At 33.4% G+C, this 14,824-nt stretch overlaps 1 protein-coding gene across 2 annotated transcripts in view; it reads left to right on the top strand.

Annotated features, from left to right (window-relative positions):
- RASA1 (RAS p21 protein activator 1) overlaps window positions 1-14,824 on the top strand; it is a 97,592-nt gene that overhangs the window by 57,980 nt on the left and 24,788 nt on the right. For both annotated transcript variants that reach the window (XM_057739740.1, XM_057739747.1), the window contains exons 7-10: window positions 1,676-1,728; window positions 3,968-4,118; window positions 7,986-8,064; window positions 14,140-14,260. In XM_057739740.1, the coding sequence (XP_057595723.1) occupies window positions 1,676-1,728; window positions 3,968-4,118; window positions 7,986-8,064; window positions 14,140-14,260 (404 nt within the window). The remainder of the gene's footprint in view (window positions 1-1,675; window positions 1,729-3,967; window positions 4,119-7,985; window positions 8,065-14,139; window positions 14,261-14,824) is intronic.

Genomic DNA, 14,824 nt, shown 5'->3' with positions numbered 1-14,824 from the left:
TTGCCACGGAGCAACTAAGCCCGTGTGCCACAACTATTGAGCCTGCGCTCTAGAGCCCGTGAGCCACAACTGTTGAGTGCATGTGCCGCAACTACTGAAGTCCACATGCCTAGAGCCTGTGCTCTGCAACAAGAGAGGCCACCGCAATGAGAAGCCCACACACCACAATGAAGAGTAGCCCCCGCTTGCCGCAACTAGAGAAAGCCTGTGTGCAGCAACGAAGATCCAACACAGCCAATAAAATAAATAAATAAATAAATAAATAAATAAATAAATAAATAAATAAATGGATGCAATTTGTAGCCCCCTCCCCCTTTAAAATTCCCTTTTTCTCCTTTATTCTAGCTAGAGAAATATAGGATGGGCCTTCGAGGTCATCTAATCAACTATCCCCTAGAATACAGAAATGCTGTTTTAGTATTTGTAGTATATGGTCGTTTCAGCTGTACTTGAATGCAGTATGGAATTCTGCTGCCTTTTAAGGCAGCCTGGACTGCTCCAGTTATTGTATACTTGCTTTAAATTATTTATAATTAGCATTGGGAGACTCAGGAAATCTGAATTAGTGAGATAATGGTTGGAATAAAGTTAGAATGTAAAAATGTAACATTGTATTCATGTGAAAAGGTAAAAATTCAGTTATATTTTATACTCTGACCAATAACAATATGGATAATTTAAAACAGTGTGAACAGGTCTAAACCTGTAACATTGGATTTTTGGGCATTTATATGTTTTAGTCTTGTAGTATTCTTAACTTTCCAACTTGTGTTTTAAGCCACAAATAAAAATAATTATAGACCCTAAGAATATATGGCAAAATGACAGAGAGGTGATCTGGAGTTGTCAGCTTGGCATTAACATAGAACATGTCTTAATCGGCAAGGTAGATAATAGTCCTTCAGATGCAAGATTTTAAGTAAGTTAATTACTAGTAATTTTTTAAACCAGATGTATCATTTTACTTTAAGGTAAATTATTTAAATACTTTAGTTATTATATGCAGTAGATTTTGACTATAATGCCTTTTATAATTTCTAAAGCTTTATTTTAAGTATGCAGAATATAAAATATTCTAGCAATCCGATATGATAGGTATTAGCTCAAATAGAATTAGGAATACTAAGTCATTCTTTTCTTTTGGTTCTTGATGGTTGGTATCTATTCTTTCTCAACACCCAGTCTTATTTTCTGGCTTTCAGTAAAGTATGAATCAACCATGTTCATTTAAAGAGAGAACTTATAGGGAAATTCACTTTGAGAGAAATATGAGAAAAATTAATCCACTCATTTTTTTTTTTCTGGGCAGTTCTGGTGGGCTCTGCCTGTACCACTCCCCCATCCTAATAAAAAGAAAAAAGAATGCTAGCTATGATGTAAGCTCATAACAATTTGTCATTATCAGAATTAAAATCATTGCTGTTTTGTACTGGTAATTAATATGGGAATTGTCGTTCATGCTAGATAGTCCCTAATTTTTCTGTATTTTGTTGAACTTACACATGTTTACTACGTGTGGTAACAAATGCAAAAGGAATGAGGTTATTTGATCAGTTGCGTTGCGTTTATTCCATTATATCAGCTTGAATTAAACTTATTATGTTAGTTGCTTAGTTTTGATGGTATAACAGCAAAAAAGACTTTTGATTTATATATAATTTATTCTCTTTTTAAGATGGTTCCACGGGAAAATTTCCAAACAAGAAGCTTATAATTTACTAATGACAGGTACTTGTATATTCACTTTCCTTTTCTAATGTCATTATTTAAAAAGAATAAAAAAGCGAGCCAACCATTTATCATGTATTTTGCCTTTAGCATTCATTTGATATTTATACATATTGTAATTTCTTGCCCATCACAGAGAAATTGGTGGTTTTGTTTTTTGGTGTTTTAGTTGAAAACATACATGCAATATAAAGTTCAGTGCAGTGTGTTTTTCTTCTGTACCAGGCCCCTGTACTCTTCCTTAAAAGCAGTGCCAGATGAGTGTTTTTTTCCTATGTTTCTAGAAGTTTTCTTTGTCTTCCTTCCTCACCCCTACTTACACCCCTACACGCACCATCACACACATTCTCAAAGAAACATGCAACATACTTTTTTATGTTAAGATGTATTTTGGGAGATCATTCCATATCTGGATATATAAGTTTTCATTATTCTTTTTAATGACCATAAGCTTTCCATTGTATAAATACTATAGAGGAATATTATGTTTTCATTTTCTTGCTATTCAGGTACAGCAAGTGTTCTTGCATTTATCTTTGTACACTTGTAGAATTATGAAATTGGGCCTCATTTAAAATATATTGATTTTAACATTTCCTAAACTGTGTGGTTACAGAGATATGCAAAATAAAAATCGAATTGTATTGTGGGTTTATTATTTAAAACAAAAACTATTCCATGATCGTTTATCCTAACTAAAATTTAAAACTGAATTAATTTAATTACCAAATATCCCTTCAGGAAACCACACTCTAGAAGGACTTGAGACAAGTTTAAGCAGTAATCTGTAATTTAGAAATCTTAGTTATTTAATGACCAGAGTTCAGTGTATACTGTGAATAAACCACTGATCATTTAAAGATCTTAACTGAGTTACTGGTCAAGCCATAAGGCATTGCCTTTAATGTAGTTAACACTTGGCTCTTTTGAAGGATTTAAGGCAGTTTTAGAAGTATTCGATTTTATTGTGAGGATATAGGTTAAAAATTCATTAAAGAACATGATAATTCTATATGATAGTAATAGAGACTAAATGCTCAACCAAAATGACATGCTGTCTGCTTTCAAAGCGGAACCAAAGTATTTTAGTGAATGTACCGAATTTTGAATATATGTTTATACTTTTGAACTTGTACCACCAAGTACCTGAGGCACTCACTCTTGTTTTAGGCATGTAAATTGAAAAAAAGTCATGTGCTCTTTTAAGTCTGGTGATTTTCTCCCCTGAAAAGTACACATAAGCACTTGCATGCACAATTTTGCAGTAATTCCTATTCTTTGTAATGAGCATGAAATTACTGGTAGTAAATGCCTTGGCTAGATGACTGAAACTATTTACATAAAAATGACATGATATTCTAAGTGTTCGTTGTGCTTTCCTAAAAGCAATCAAGTTCTGATCTTTTCTATGTCATTAGGACTTAAACAGAGAAAAGGTAAAAAAGCATCTTAGTGGTAAAAGTCACTGCCAACTGTAGATGTCAAAAAGACTTCTCTAAAATTAATATGAAAATATTTAATACCTGGTCATTTGCCTCTATAGGACTTTTCAGGATCATGCCTATTAAATGAAATATAGTGCTTGTGTATTGATTTTGATTAGGTACACAGATATTTCAGTTGTTTTGAATCTGCCTTTGTAAGCTTTTGGTACTATTTTATTACAGTTATGACTTTTTAATGTTTAATCAGAAGCATTGTTTAAGTACAGTATTCTTAAGTAAAATTCACTTTAACTTTTTGGGCTTTTCCTATTAAGGGGATTTGCAAACAGAACATAGCAGTTTTAGCCAGTACCCCCTACCTGTGGTTAGAGTATTCTTTCCAAGTTATGACAGGTATAGATTTATTAACCAGAAGTCAGCGCTGCAAATGTCTGCCCTGTATTTTTATGTAATAAAGACAAGCAACATCATGGGTGATTGTGACTCATAAACCAGAAAATACAAAAAGAAATTGCCTTAAAATCGTTTTTATTTTTAAAAGTTGCGGGAATTCCCTGGCGGTCCAGTGATTAGGACTTGGAGCTTTCTTTGTCGGGGCCTACGTTTCAATCCCGGATTGGGGAAATAAAGGTCTTGCGAGCCGTGCAGTGTGGCCGAAACAAACAAACAAATGTTCCTGGTGAAAATTTTACATGTTTTTGACTTTTGAATGTATTTTGTAATTATGCTACTTAACACTTTTTCTTTTTTAATTTGATAATTAGGGAATAAAACTAACAGCTTAATTTTTACAGTTGGTCAAGTCTGCAGTTTTCTTGTGAGGCCGTCAGATAATACTCCTGGTGACTATTCACTTTATTTTCGGACCAATGAAAATATTCAGCGATTTAAAATATGTCCAACACCAAACAATCAGTTTATGATGGGAGGCCGATATTATAACAGGTGAGTTGTGAGTAATTTTTAGTTTTCTTTTACTTTTGGCAAGAAGAGTTGAAATCCCGATAATACGGTATATTGGAATCAAAGTTATATAAAAGTTTCTGACTTTGTAATATTTAAAATTATATGACATTTAATATAATTTAGTAGTAGTCATGTCCAGGAATTCTTTAGACAGTGTCAAATGTGAATATAAATTAATAATTTATTTCCTTCCAAAATAATGTATGTAATTTTTTGATTATTTATGCACAAGTTATTTGCAGCAAATTTGCTAAGTCCATATATTATCTGTAGGATAGCAGAAGATCTAATTTAAGAAAAAGAAGATATATTACAGTCTTTTATCAGTGAGACATTTTAATAGGAAAAAAGGTTCTTAAAGAGTGACCTGAGACTTATTAATGTTACCCAACAATCATTGGGTTGTTCTGAAGTTGGTATTTCTTATATGTAATATATTGGTTCCTATTTCTCACCTTTAAAATTCTAAGCAAACTCTTTGCTTGTCCCAAAACTCAGGATAGATTTCCATCACTGATTAGGAAAACCAGTTAATAGAAAAAACCATATGATAGAATGTCAGCTGTTGTTTTTCTGCATAATAGAAAGTAATCTTTGATTTTATTTCTGAATGTAAACGTTTTCCCATTCTGGATAACTCTGGAGTAGCATGATTTTCCTGGTTTGGAGGCTAGTGTAAGCTAAAATTTAGCTGCCATTATCCTACTTTAATGCCTTAAAACAAAACAAAGCAAAAAACCAAAAACAAGTTCTGTTGCTTGACAGTTGTTCACTGGATAGTGATACGACATAAAATGGAAGTTGAGTGTAGACAGTTGGACTCTTTCGCACACCTCATATATGAGCTGCTTGAGTACCTTCTAGCATTACAGTCTGATCTAGATATCCTCCCTGAAAATCTAGTTAGAGGCAATTTGAGCTCTCTGTGAAGGTAAATTAAATTTTCCCATTGTCCAGGTTTCTAGGGGCATGGAATATATAAAACAATAAATCAAAAACATATCATATTCTTAACTGAATTGATAGATGTGTGGAGACTTTTTAAGATAAAGTATTTTACACAGATCTACCTTGGGGGAAGTTTGTTTTGTTTATTGACATAAACTTCTTTATGATACATTCTCTAAAGATGAAAATTCTCCCTACGTAATGGAGGCAGTCTGTAAAATACATAAAGGTAGTCTCTTTTGTTGATAAGACCAGAATGAAACAAGAAATAAATATTTGAATTATATTTCTTTCCAAATTATTGCAAAATTATTAGTCTGCTTGCAAAATTATGATTTAAAAGTTTTTTTAATATATGTTAACGTAGTATCTGTGATCATTCCCCCAACTTAGAGTCTTTATTCCCCTTGTATATGTTCATCTTATAAAGTTCAGGAGTATTGTTGTTTCCAGTTTTAATGTTAAAAAAATCATTTTTAAAGGAAAGCCATAATTATGTGACCATTATGCCTGGAAAATGGCAGTTTTATAATTGTTTTGGAAATACATATTCCATTTCAGCATTAATGTCAGTAATGAAATAATTCCTAAGAAGATGCACCTTTGTGATTATCACTTATTGTTTAGATATGAGAGTGTAAAGTTGGATTATCCAATAAATCTATGTAACAGAGCCAAACTCTGCTGACCTGTCTTCACATTAACTCTACATTAGTCTTTTGGCAAAGAGAAGCAGCAGTTACGGTCTGTTTCTGTTGAGGCATAACTTTGATATTCCTATATTTTAAATTTTAGAAAAGTAGGAGAGGCATTTAACAGCAAATATAATTCAGTAAACATTTATTGACTAATCTACTGTTTGAAATGTATGATACAGATCCTGTGCGTGTATAGTAAAGAAAAAAGATACTGTTCCCTACATTATTAGTGCTCCGGTTTTCTAGAAAAGATGGTAAGCTGACTGATAAATTCAAGGGTGTACAAATACGCATAGGAGAATCTGTGGAAAGAGAGTGGTTCAGGTGGTAAGAAGGGAGAGGGAAGATTTGGGGCATACCTTTAAGATTACGAACATGTAGGGTTCAAGAAGAGAGAGAGAGTTTTATTTATTAAGTAAATTCCTAAAATAAAAGTACAGGATATGGTATCTTGTAGATACTGGAAACTCACAGTTATTTTACAAATTTGTAGTGAACATGTTTTAATTTTCTTAGATGTAAATCTGATTTCATGGCTAGAACTTTTACGGAATGTATAGGAATATTTGGTTCGTTGTGTCTCTCTTGACTTCTTCCTTAGGTGTATCAGGCTAGACTATGAACTAAAGAGTATTTTTTTTAAGAAAACTTCTTAAAAGTCCAGGTCATTGGTAAAAAATATATCAGATTGGTTTCCATATGCTTTTAAATTTGTTCCTGGACAGTCTGAACTGTATGTACTCCATTCTGTTCTTTCAGCTCATGGCCAAGAATTATATCGTAATATTGAGGTGCTACACAGGATCGATTGCGTTTACAGTTATGGAGCCAGAGACCTTGAATATTTATTGTTTTCTTAGATTAGGTGCCCTTTGCTTTGAAACACATAGTCATCTCTGTTGTGGTACATAGCTATCTTCAAATGTGTTCTTTTCTGATTTTCATTTTTTCTTTAGTGCTGCATTTTTCCTTTAAAAACTTGTAACCGTCTTTGTCCTTCTTGTGATAATACCCTTTTACTTATCTCATCCCCCCACTCCCTCCTGTTAAATGCTGCCTTTGGTATTTAGTTCATATTCATTTGTACTTTTTATTAATCTTTTCAAGTCTTCTGTTTTGCTTTTTAAATTATACTTTATTTACATTTAGTTTAAAAGAATTTTGTAGTATAGCAGATATTTTATTATCAGATATATATGTGTGTGTGTATATAATATATGTATCTCCAAAGATAAAAGACATATATATTCCAGTTATTTTTTCAGTAGGAAGAACTGTGAAAAAAAAATCAAGTGATAAATATATATCCAATTTTATATATACATATAAATATATGCGTGTGTGTGTTCCAATTATTGGATCAGTAGGAAGAACATGAAAAAAATCAAGTGGTAAATTAATGAGGTCTGTTTTGAGAAATGTTGCCTAGCTGTCATCAAATGCTCATTCCTCTGTTGTATTAAAAGAAAGTTCAAAATTCTCGGATTTACATATTCAGGAAAATAAAATGGCAAGCTGTTATGAGAAACATTTTTATATTTAAAAATATGTTAAAATTTGCATTAAAATATCATTTTCAGTTTTATTTGTAATATTTTCCAAATATTAAGAATATTTTATAGCACTTTTTATGAAATCATCAATAAGTCTTTCCTGCTGCAGTGATAATCCTACATGTAAGATTAGCTCCTGGTCTGTCTTTTTTTTTAAAAATTTGTTTCTGCTTTCACCTGTTATTTATATGTCTTATGACCTGGCTCCATCTGATTATTATAAAAGCAGAATATGTAAATGTTTTGATGATAAACATTCTTGAATTTTACCTGAACTACTTGCTAAATAAATACCATTTGTCTCAGTTCTTCTTTGTCAGTCTCTCAGATACTTTTGTTTTTTAAATAAAAAAAGAAAAAAGACAATCACTTCCTCATGTATAGTGATGCTTTGAATATGGAAATTTGAGTACGTAAAATTGAAATCTCTGACTCAGATATTTATGATCTGTAAACCAATATTAGGAACATTCTTGTTTTTCTAAAGTAATTATTGTAATAATCATATTCTATTAGTGTATTCTGGTTATATACTTTGGAAAAAACTTGCAAATAGATAATCCTTGCTAACAAGATTTGCGTGTATTTTTAAGATTTGCAATTTTATGAGAAAAATTATGTCATGTTAGTAATTTTTATTTTAACAGCATTGGGGACATCATAGATCACTATCGAAAAGAACAAATTGTTGAAGGGTATTATCTTAAGGAACCTGTACCAATGCAGGTCAGTGTTGTTTTTATTTTTGCAATAACTAGCATTTGGTTTTAAAATGCATTGCTGGTGATATGTTTATGCACACATCCATGCATTTAAAATTGGATAAAATTTAAAACTGCAGATTATTCAGATTCTTTCAGAAAGTGAATACTTGTAAGAGAATCTCTTAGTTTTTATTTATGTTGGTTCTAGATAATTAGGAAGTCCTTGGTGGCTTTTTGAGAATAGAAGCAGTGGTGGGGACAGAAGCTGAGTTGCACTGGGTCAAGGAGTGAGTTTGTTGGAGGCAGAAGTGGAGGCAGCAAGGATAAATCACTGCCAGGCTTATCTAGGTGAGCTTGGTAAGTAAAGAAAATAAATACAAAATGATAGCTAGAAGATGATGTGGGGCCAAAGGGCATTTAAACTTTCTTTGTTATTTTTGCCCATAGTTTTATGGCGAGAGTTTTGAGCATGTCTGTCTGTGTACTCAAGAGGAGAGTGACAGTGGAGGGTGAGGGAAGGGGTCGTGGCAGTGTACAAGGTCCTAGAGAAGGCAAGAGTGGCTGAAATCCGGAATGTAAGAAGATACTGGCCTTGAACAAGGGGACCTGTTGAATACTAGTTGCTTAATGCATAGGGTGATTGATTAGCTTGTTTCTTGCCCATCATACTTCCTAAAGTGTGGTGGGAAAAGGTTGTAGCAGGGGTTAGAAAAACGTACTTCAAAAGAGTGATTAAGAATTTTCCTGTGTAGAAAATGGAGGTAGTGATATTCTAGGGACATAAAGAAGGATTGTGAGAGGATTTGGGAACCCACCTAAACTTGCACAGTGATTTGTGGTGTCTCGAACTTCTCAATATTTCCGCCTCCTAACAAGTTAGTTTCTGATGGTTATAACCTGCTATTCATTGCAGCTGCTGAAGGGGGGAATCATTATTCTGATGCTTAATGTAAACTTAAGAATCATCATCTTGTCACATTTTAATATATCTTGCTTCAGTTCCTCATGCTTTTCTGGTAGAATGGAAAGTTCGGGGGGCAAGTGTTTTGTGTTGTATTCCCAGTGCCTAGAAGTACTAGGCCTTAGGTATTCAATCAATATTAGTTGAATGATAGCTCCTCTCCAGCAGGAAGCACTCACTCCATCCTCTGTATTATCACTAATGTGTCTTATTGTGTTTGTTGCTATCTCCATGTCAGTTTCTTCTTCTCTGCCTATCTAAATCGTGAAAGTTTAAGATCGATCTCAAGTTTCACTTCCTTGTTGACACCTTCCTAGTATCTGTAGTTAGCAATGATGTACCATTTTGGTTGGCAGTTCTGGAAGACCTTGACTAATGTTTTTTTTTTTTTTAAAACCACATAGTGTAGTATGTGCTTTCTAGAAGCCACTGCTTAGGATCTTTTTATTAGGGATCAGAGGTACCTTTACCTACAAGTGACAGATCGTGCCACTCAGTCCCATTGCTATATCCTGCATTCCGATTCACACTGGCTGTTTGAATTAATGATGGTTTTTAAATTGTTTCCTAAGTCAACAGATTTTATTTGCCCACAAGTTAAGTCATGCATCTTTCCCTTAGAATTTTCTAATTTAATTTTTTACAGTTAGAAAAATAAGTAGCATTTGACATCTAGTACACTTTTATACTTAAGTTATAAGTTTTAATGATTACTTCAGATATATAGTGTGTCTCATTCTTATTTGTGTTACTGCTTCATAACTGAACAAACCTCAAATTATTTTCATTTGCAAAAGTGCCTATAATGCTTTGAACACTTCAGAAATAACTGATGTTGATTAGAGCAATTTGATTACTTCATAAAAACCATTAAATGCTATTTGAAGCCAATTATTTTGGGCCTGGAGCAAAAGTAGGTTACAGTAGAAGTTTGAGAATCATAACACTTACCTATCCTTCCCAGCAGGATTCTAACAGAGAACCGAAGGCTAATGTCCTTTTATCAATGTAAAAGTGATTAGCTAGCAGAATCAGTTCATTCCCCCTGAGGTGACCCTGCATACCCCCTACTCAGGGTAAGATGCTGGAAGGGAAAGAGCAAAGTCCTAGCTAGGTGTGCTTACTTGTGGAACTAACACTTGAGACAAAATTGGAAGAAAAGAAGGAGCCTTTTGAGATAATGCACCCTACAATGAAAATATTGATAGCTACTGTTTTTTGAGCCCTATGTTTAGGCACTGTTTCTTATATGTATTAATTAATTTAACTTTTTAAACAAGTTGGTGAGGTCGATCCTGTAATTATGCTCATTTTAGAGAGAGGGAAACTGGAACCAGAGAGTAAATTACTTAAGGCATCAAGTCATCTTGACTCTTCTTTTTTTGTCCTGCACTCTGTATTCAAGCAGTCAGGAACATCGTGCTGTCTGTGCCTTCAAAATATATCTAGAATATAACCATTACCAGAATCTGACTTCATCTCTTTGTTTCTACCTTTGCCCTGCTTAGCACTGCACCACAGTCAGAGGAATTCATTTAAAATGTGTCAGACCATTTCATGCCTCTGTTTAATACTTAATAGGTGTTCTACATTTCATTCAGAGTAAAAACTCGAGTCCCTGCAGTGGCATGTAAGACCCTAGACTGGCATCCCATGGTGGTGCTCTGATGCTTTCTGCCACCGTTCTCTCTCACACTGGCTTCTCTGCTATTTTAATAAATATGCCAGGAGCTTTGCATTAGGATCTTTGCTCCAGCAGTTCACTCTGCCCCATGTGACTTTCCCTCAAATATCCACTTGCCTCACTTTCTTCTTTCTTTCAAATTTTGCTCATAAATTAGCTTCACAGTTGAGACCTACTTGGACACATTATTTATTGCTGCTACTTGCCTTTAGTGTAGAGCACTTATCACCTCTTAACATACAATTCACTTATTTATTATGTTTATTCTCTCTTTCCTTCTTTGGAATATAAATCCTTTGAGGGTATGGATTTTTGATTTATTCACTGATATATCTCAAGAACTAGAACAGTACCTGGCACTCAACAAACACTTATTGAATTAATTTATTAGTTTTCCTAGCCATTACATGACAAAAGCAGGATTTACAACTGAGGTCTGTTTACAGAAGCCTGCACACCTAACCTCTATGCAAAAGCTTGCCTCAGTGGCTGTTAGACTCTCACCCATCAGATTATCTACTTCCCAGAATATATTACATATTCCCTTGGGGAGGAATATATAAGACTTCCTTCTCCAGAACTGTGTAGAAAGAGTAGGCTGAGAAGCCTTTCCTCCTGTCATCCAGTAATTTTCTAGAACTTGGACCATGAAGTTGTGTTTTTGCCGGTAGTGTCTTACAATGTAGGAGCTGTAGATCAGTTGATGAGCCACTATCTTAAAATAAGTAGGAAAGACTTAGATTATCTTGAAATCAGATATGAAAATCCAAATGTTAGTGTAGTAATATGCCTTAATAAACTACAAATATACCCCATTCTGTACCTAATAGTAAATATTATCACTACTGTAATAAAGACTGCTAAGTACAAATCTGTACAACCAGGGAGGTAGTCATCACTATTATCATCTGGGTGCAGTGTATCTTTTAAAATTGTATATGTTCTCGGTCATTTTCTGAATTAATTTGTAGAAGTAAGAATAAAAGTTTAGTGCAAAAAAACTATCAGAAAATTTAGTAAGAATTTAAATGTAGCAAACCCCAGTTTTTGTTCCATATTTCCCTGGTTATAAAGGCTTACATACCTGAAATAGAAGGCAGCTAACTGTTCATCCACTGTCATGCACAGACCTGGAGCATATCCATCTTATAAAGCCAAATTTCAGGTACATCTCATAAGTTCTTGCTTATGATTACTCTGGTTCTTCTCACATTTTTACTGTCAAAATGCAGTACTGATTCCAGATTTGAAATATATTTCAACTGGGTTCTAGTTGGTGATTCTTGCTGTTCTTGCATCATCAACTGCAATACTTTTGAAAACGTGGATGGTTCATAATTTTGTTGGATAGTACAGTCTTCATTGCTTCATAAGTGTAATACATTTTTATGTTTAGGTTTATAAATATCAGTTAGAATAATCAATATGGTGAATTTTTAAATTTCTACATTATGTTTCCTTTTAGTAACCTTTAAATACAAAGTACCTTTGTCCATTTACAAATCAAATTGAGTAAATCTTGGTACACAATCATAAAAATTTAAAGAATCCTCATTTCCTTTTAGGAAACAGAATAATCTAGATTCTTTTCACCATTTATTGCATGATGATGTCCTTCCTATTGAATCACTAACTAGAAGAGAGCACTGTATTTCCTTTTTTTCCTCTAGAAATATATCCTTCACTCAGCGATTCTTAAGTTTGAGAAAAGTCATCAAGGATGTTACCATCTGAAGAATTATCGTCTGAGATTTTGCTTATCAAAATCAGTTTTATCACAGTAGATCCCAGGGTATTGCTGTTTTTTGTCATTCGTCATCTGTTTCTTTTTATAACTGTCAAACATCTTTGTCAATTCTTTTCTCTTTGCTGTTATGAGCAGAAAATTAAGAATTCTGGATTTTCATGTGTTCAGTGAAACTAATAAAAAGGCAACAAAGATGGCCTTTTTTGAAAGATGCTGCAATAGTTGGCAACACAGTAAAAAAATGCCAAAGGGTGATGCAGTAGAGATGATTTATTTCACTGCTGCATCACCCTCTAGAGCAAGGGTTGGCAAACTTTTCTGTAAAGGACGAGATAATAAATATTTTAGGTTTTGTGGGCCAGTCTCTGTCTCAGTTACTAAGCTCGGCCTTTTTAGTGTGACAGCAACCACAGACAGTATGTAAAGGAATGAGCATGGCTGTGTTCCAGTAAAACTTTGTCCAAAAATAGGCAGTAGGCTAGATTTGGTTCATGTGCCAACCCCTTCTCTGCAGCATACTTGAGAAGAATTAAGTCATGATGAAATGGTTCCTAGGATGATGAAATAGCAGTGTTTCAAGATAGGAGATTTTTGTGAATCCTGTTTTTCCTGTATCTTAGATTTATAAAAGGATCAGCTGGATCCATGAGTCTCTAAGCAAACAAAGTCATAAAATATTAATTCTTGCAAACAGTAAGAGCTGCTCAAAAAAGAAACTAAAAAGCTAAAATTGGGTCCATTGGACCCTGATGGTAATACTGAAGATTGACTTATTTTGGGAAGATCGTTTATAAAGCACTTTTCTCTTTCTATTCTTCCTGACATCATAATTCTTTTTGTTATTGGGGGGGGGGAGGGGCTGTGCAGATTTACCAGTTAACACACATGCATTCCTATAAGTTATGGTGTTATATAAAATCATGCAATAAAAACCACAGGATTATGGGAAAAGGGAGGTTAGGGGTACAACACTCAAAAACTTCAACAGTGACACATAATGATAAGACACTAGTAACAGTGTAGCATAGTTTTTATATATGCTGAATGGATAAGAAATTTTTAAGTACTACAATAAATAAGGCACTTGACCTTGAAAAAAGACCTGAAGTTTACCTGTGGAAGGGAACATCAGAAGGGTTGTAAGTAGCAGAAAGTGGTACAAGAAGGATTATATGAAATCAGATATGTTAGAACACCAGATGTGGATGGATGGGTATGGCATGTGACACTCAGTGAAGCTGGGGAGCTGTTAGGCTTTTGAGATGTATTTTGCATATTCCTAGGCATCTCAGTTCAGCTGGGTGCAGTTTTCTGCATTCACTTGGAGTTCCTCGCAGATGTAATTGTGCATAAGCAAACATGAATTTGCTTTATGCTCAGATTGGTTCCAATCTATCAGTTATGCTGGGACAAAATCATGTTTTCAAAATAGTGTTGCTTCTAAAACATTAAAAAAAAAACTGTTTTTTTTTTTTTTTAAAGCTTATTGTCCATGTTCTTGAGAAATGGTAAGGGCACTTTTTTGAAGATTTCTTTGGAAAGCAAAGTATCTCAATATATAGATTATTGTTTTGGATTTTAGTGTTAAATTTCTTTTAATGTCTAGACAGACACACAGTCTGGCTTTTAAATTGGTAGTTTAGTAAATTTTACATCATTTCCATCAAGAATTCATGAAATAATTTTAATATTTTTGAAAATTCAGGATCAAGAACAAGTACTCAATGATACAGTGGATGGCAAGGAAATTTATAATACAATTCGTCGTAAAACAAAGGATGCCTTTTATAAAAACATTGTTAAAAAAGGTTATCTTCTAAAAAAAGGTAAGTGTAAACTTTTAAGACTAAAGATTCAATTTCAGTATTTTACCATTACTATTTAATAGAAGCACTGTAAGTATTGGGCATAAAACTTATTGAGACACGTATTTAATAAGTTGGTACCAGATTCTTGAGTTCCTCTCTACCCCAAAACTTTTTTTTCTTTAAAGAGAAAGTTCTTACTGGCACTTGGCACATTCATGGTATTGATGTTTCTATTTTACATATTTGCCTCAGTTTGACATTAAAAAATGTTGGGGAATTGAGGGGTACATGATTAGCAGAAGAGTTTTTTTTTCTTATGACTGGAAAAGGATGAATGCTAAGCAAGAATTTTAAAGATTTTATCATAATGAAATTTCTAAACATACTGTTAAGGTACCCTTGTCACTTACTCTGTGATTCATTAAAACAAGCAATATAACAAAAGATATTTTTCTATAGATAAATTACAGACATCTCTCATTTTATAAGGATTGGTGTTATTTAAGCTTTGGAATAAAAACTGAAATATTTTTATTTTTTTAGCAATGATAATTTTTATGATTTTACTATACGTGACTTCAT

Source organism: Hippopotamus amphibius, chromosome 1 (genome assembly GCF_030028045.1).
Source record: "Hippopotamus amphibius kiboko isolate mHipAmp2 chromosome 1, mHipAmp2.hap2, whole genome shotgun sequence".
NCBI lineage: Eukaryota > Metazoa > Chordata > Mammalia > Artiodactyla > Hippopotamidae > Hippopotamus > Hippopotamus amphibius.
Note: the sequence above shows the minus strand (reverse complement) of the source record. Positions and strands in the feature narration are given on the sequence as shown.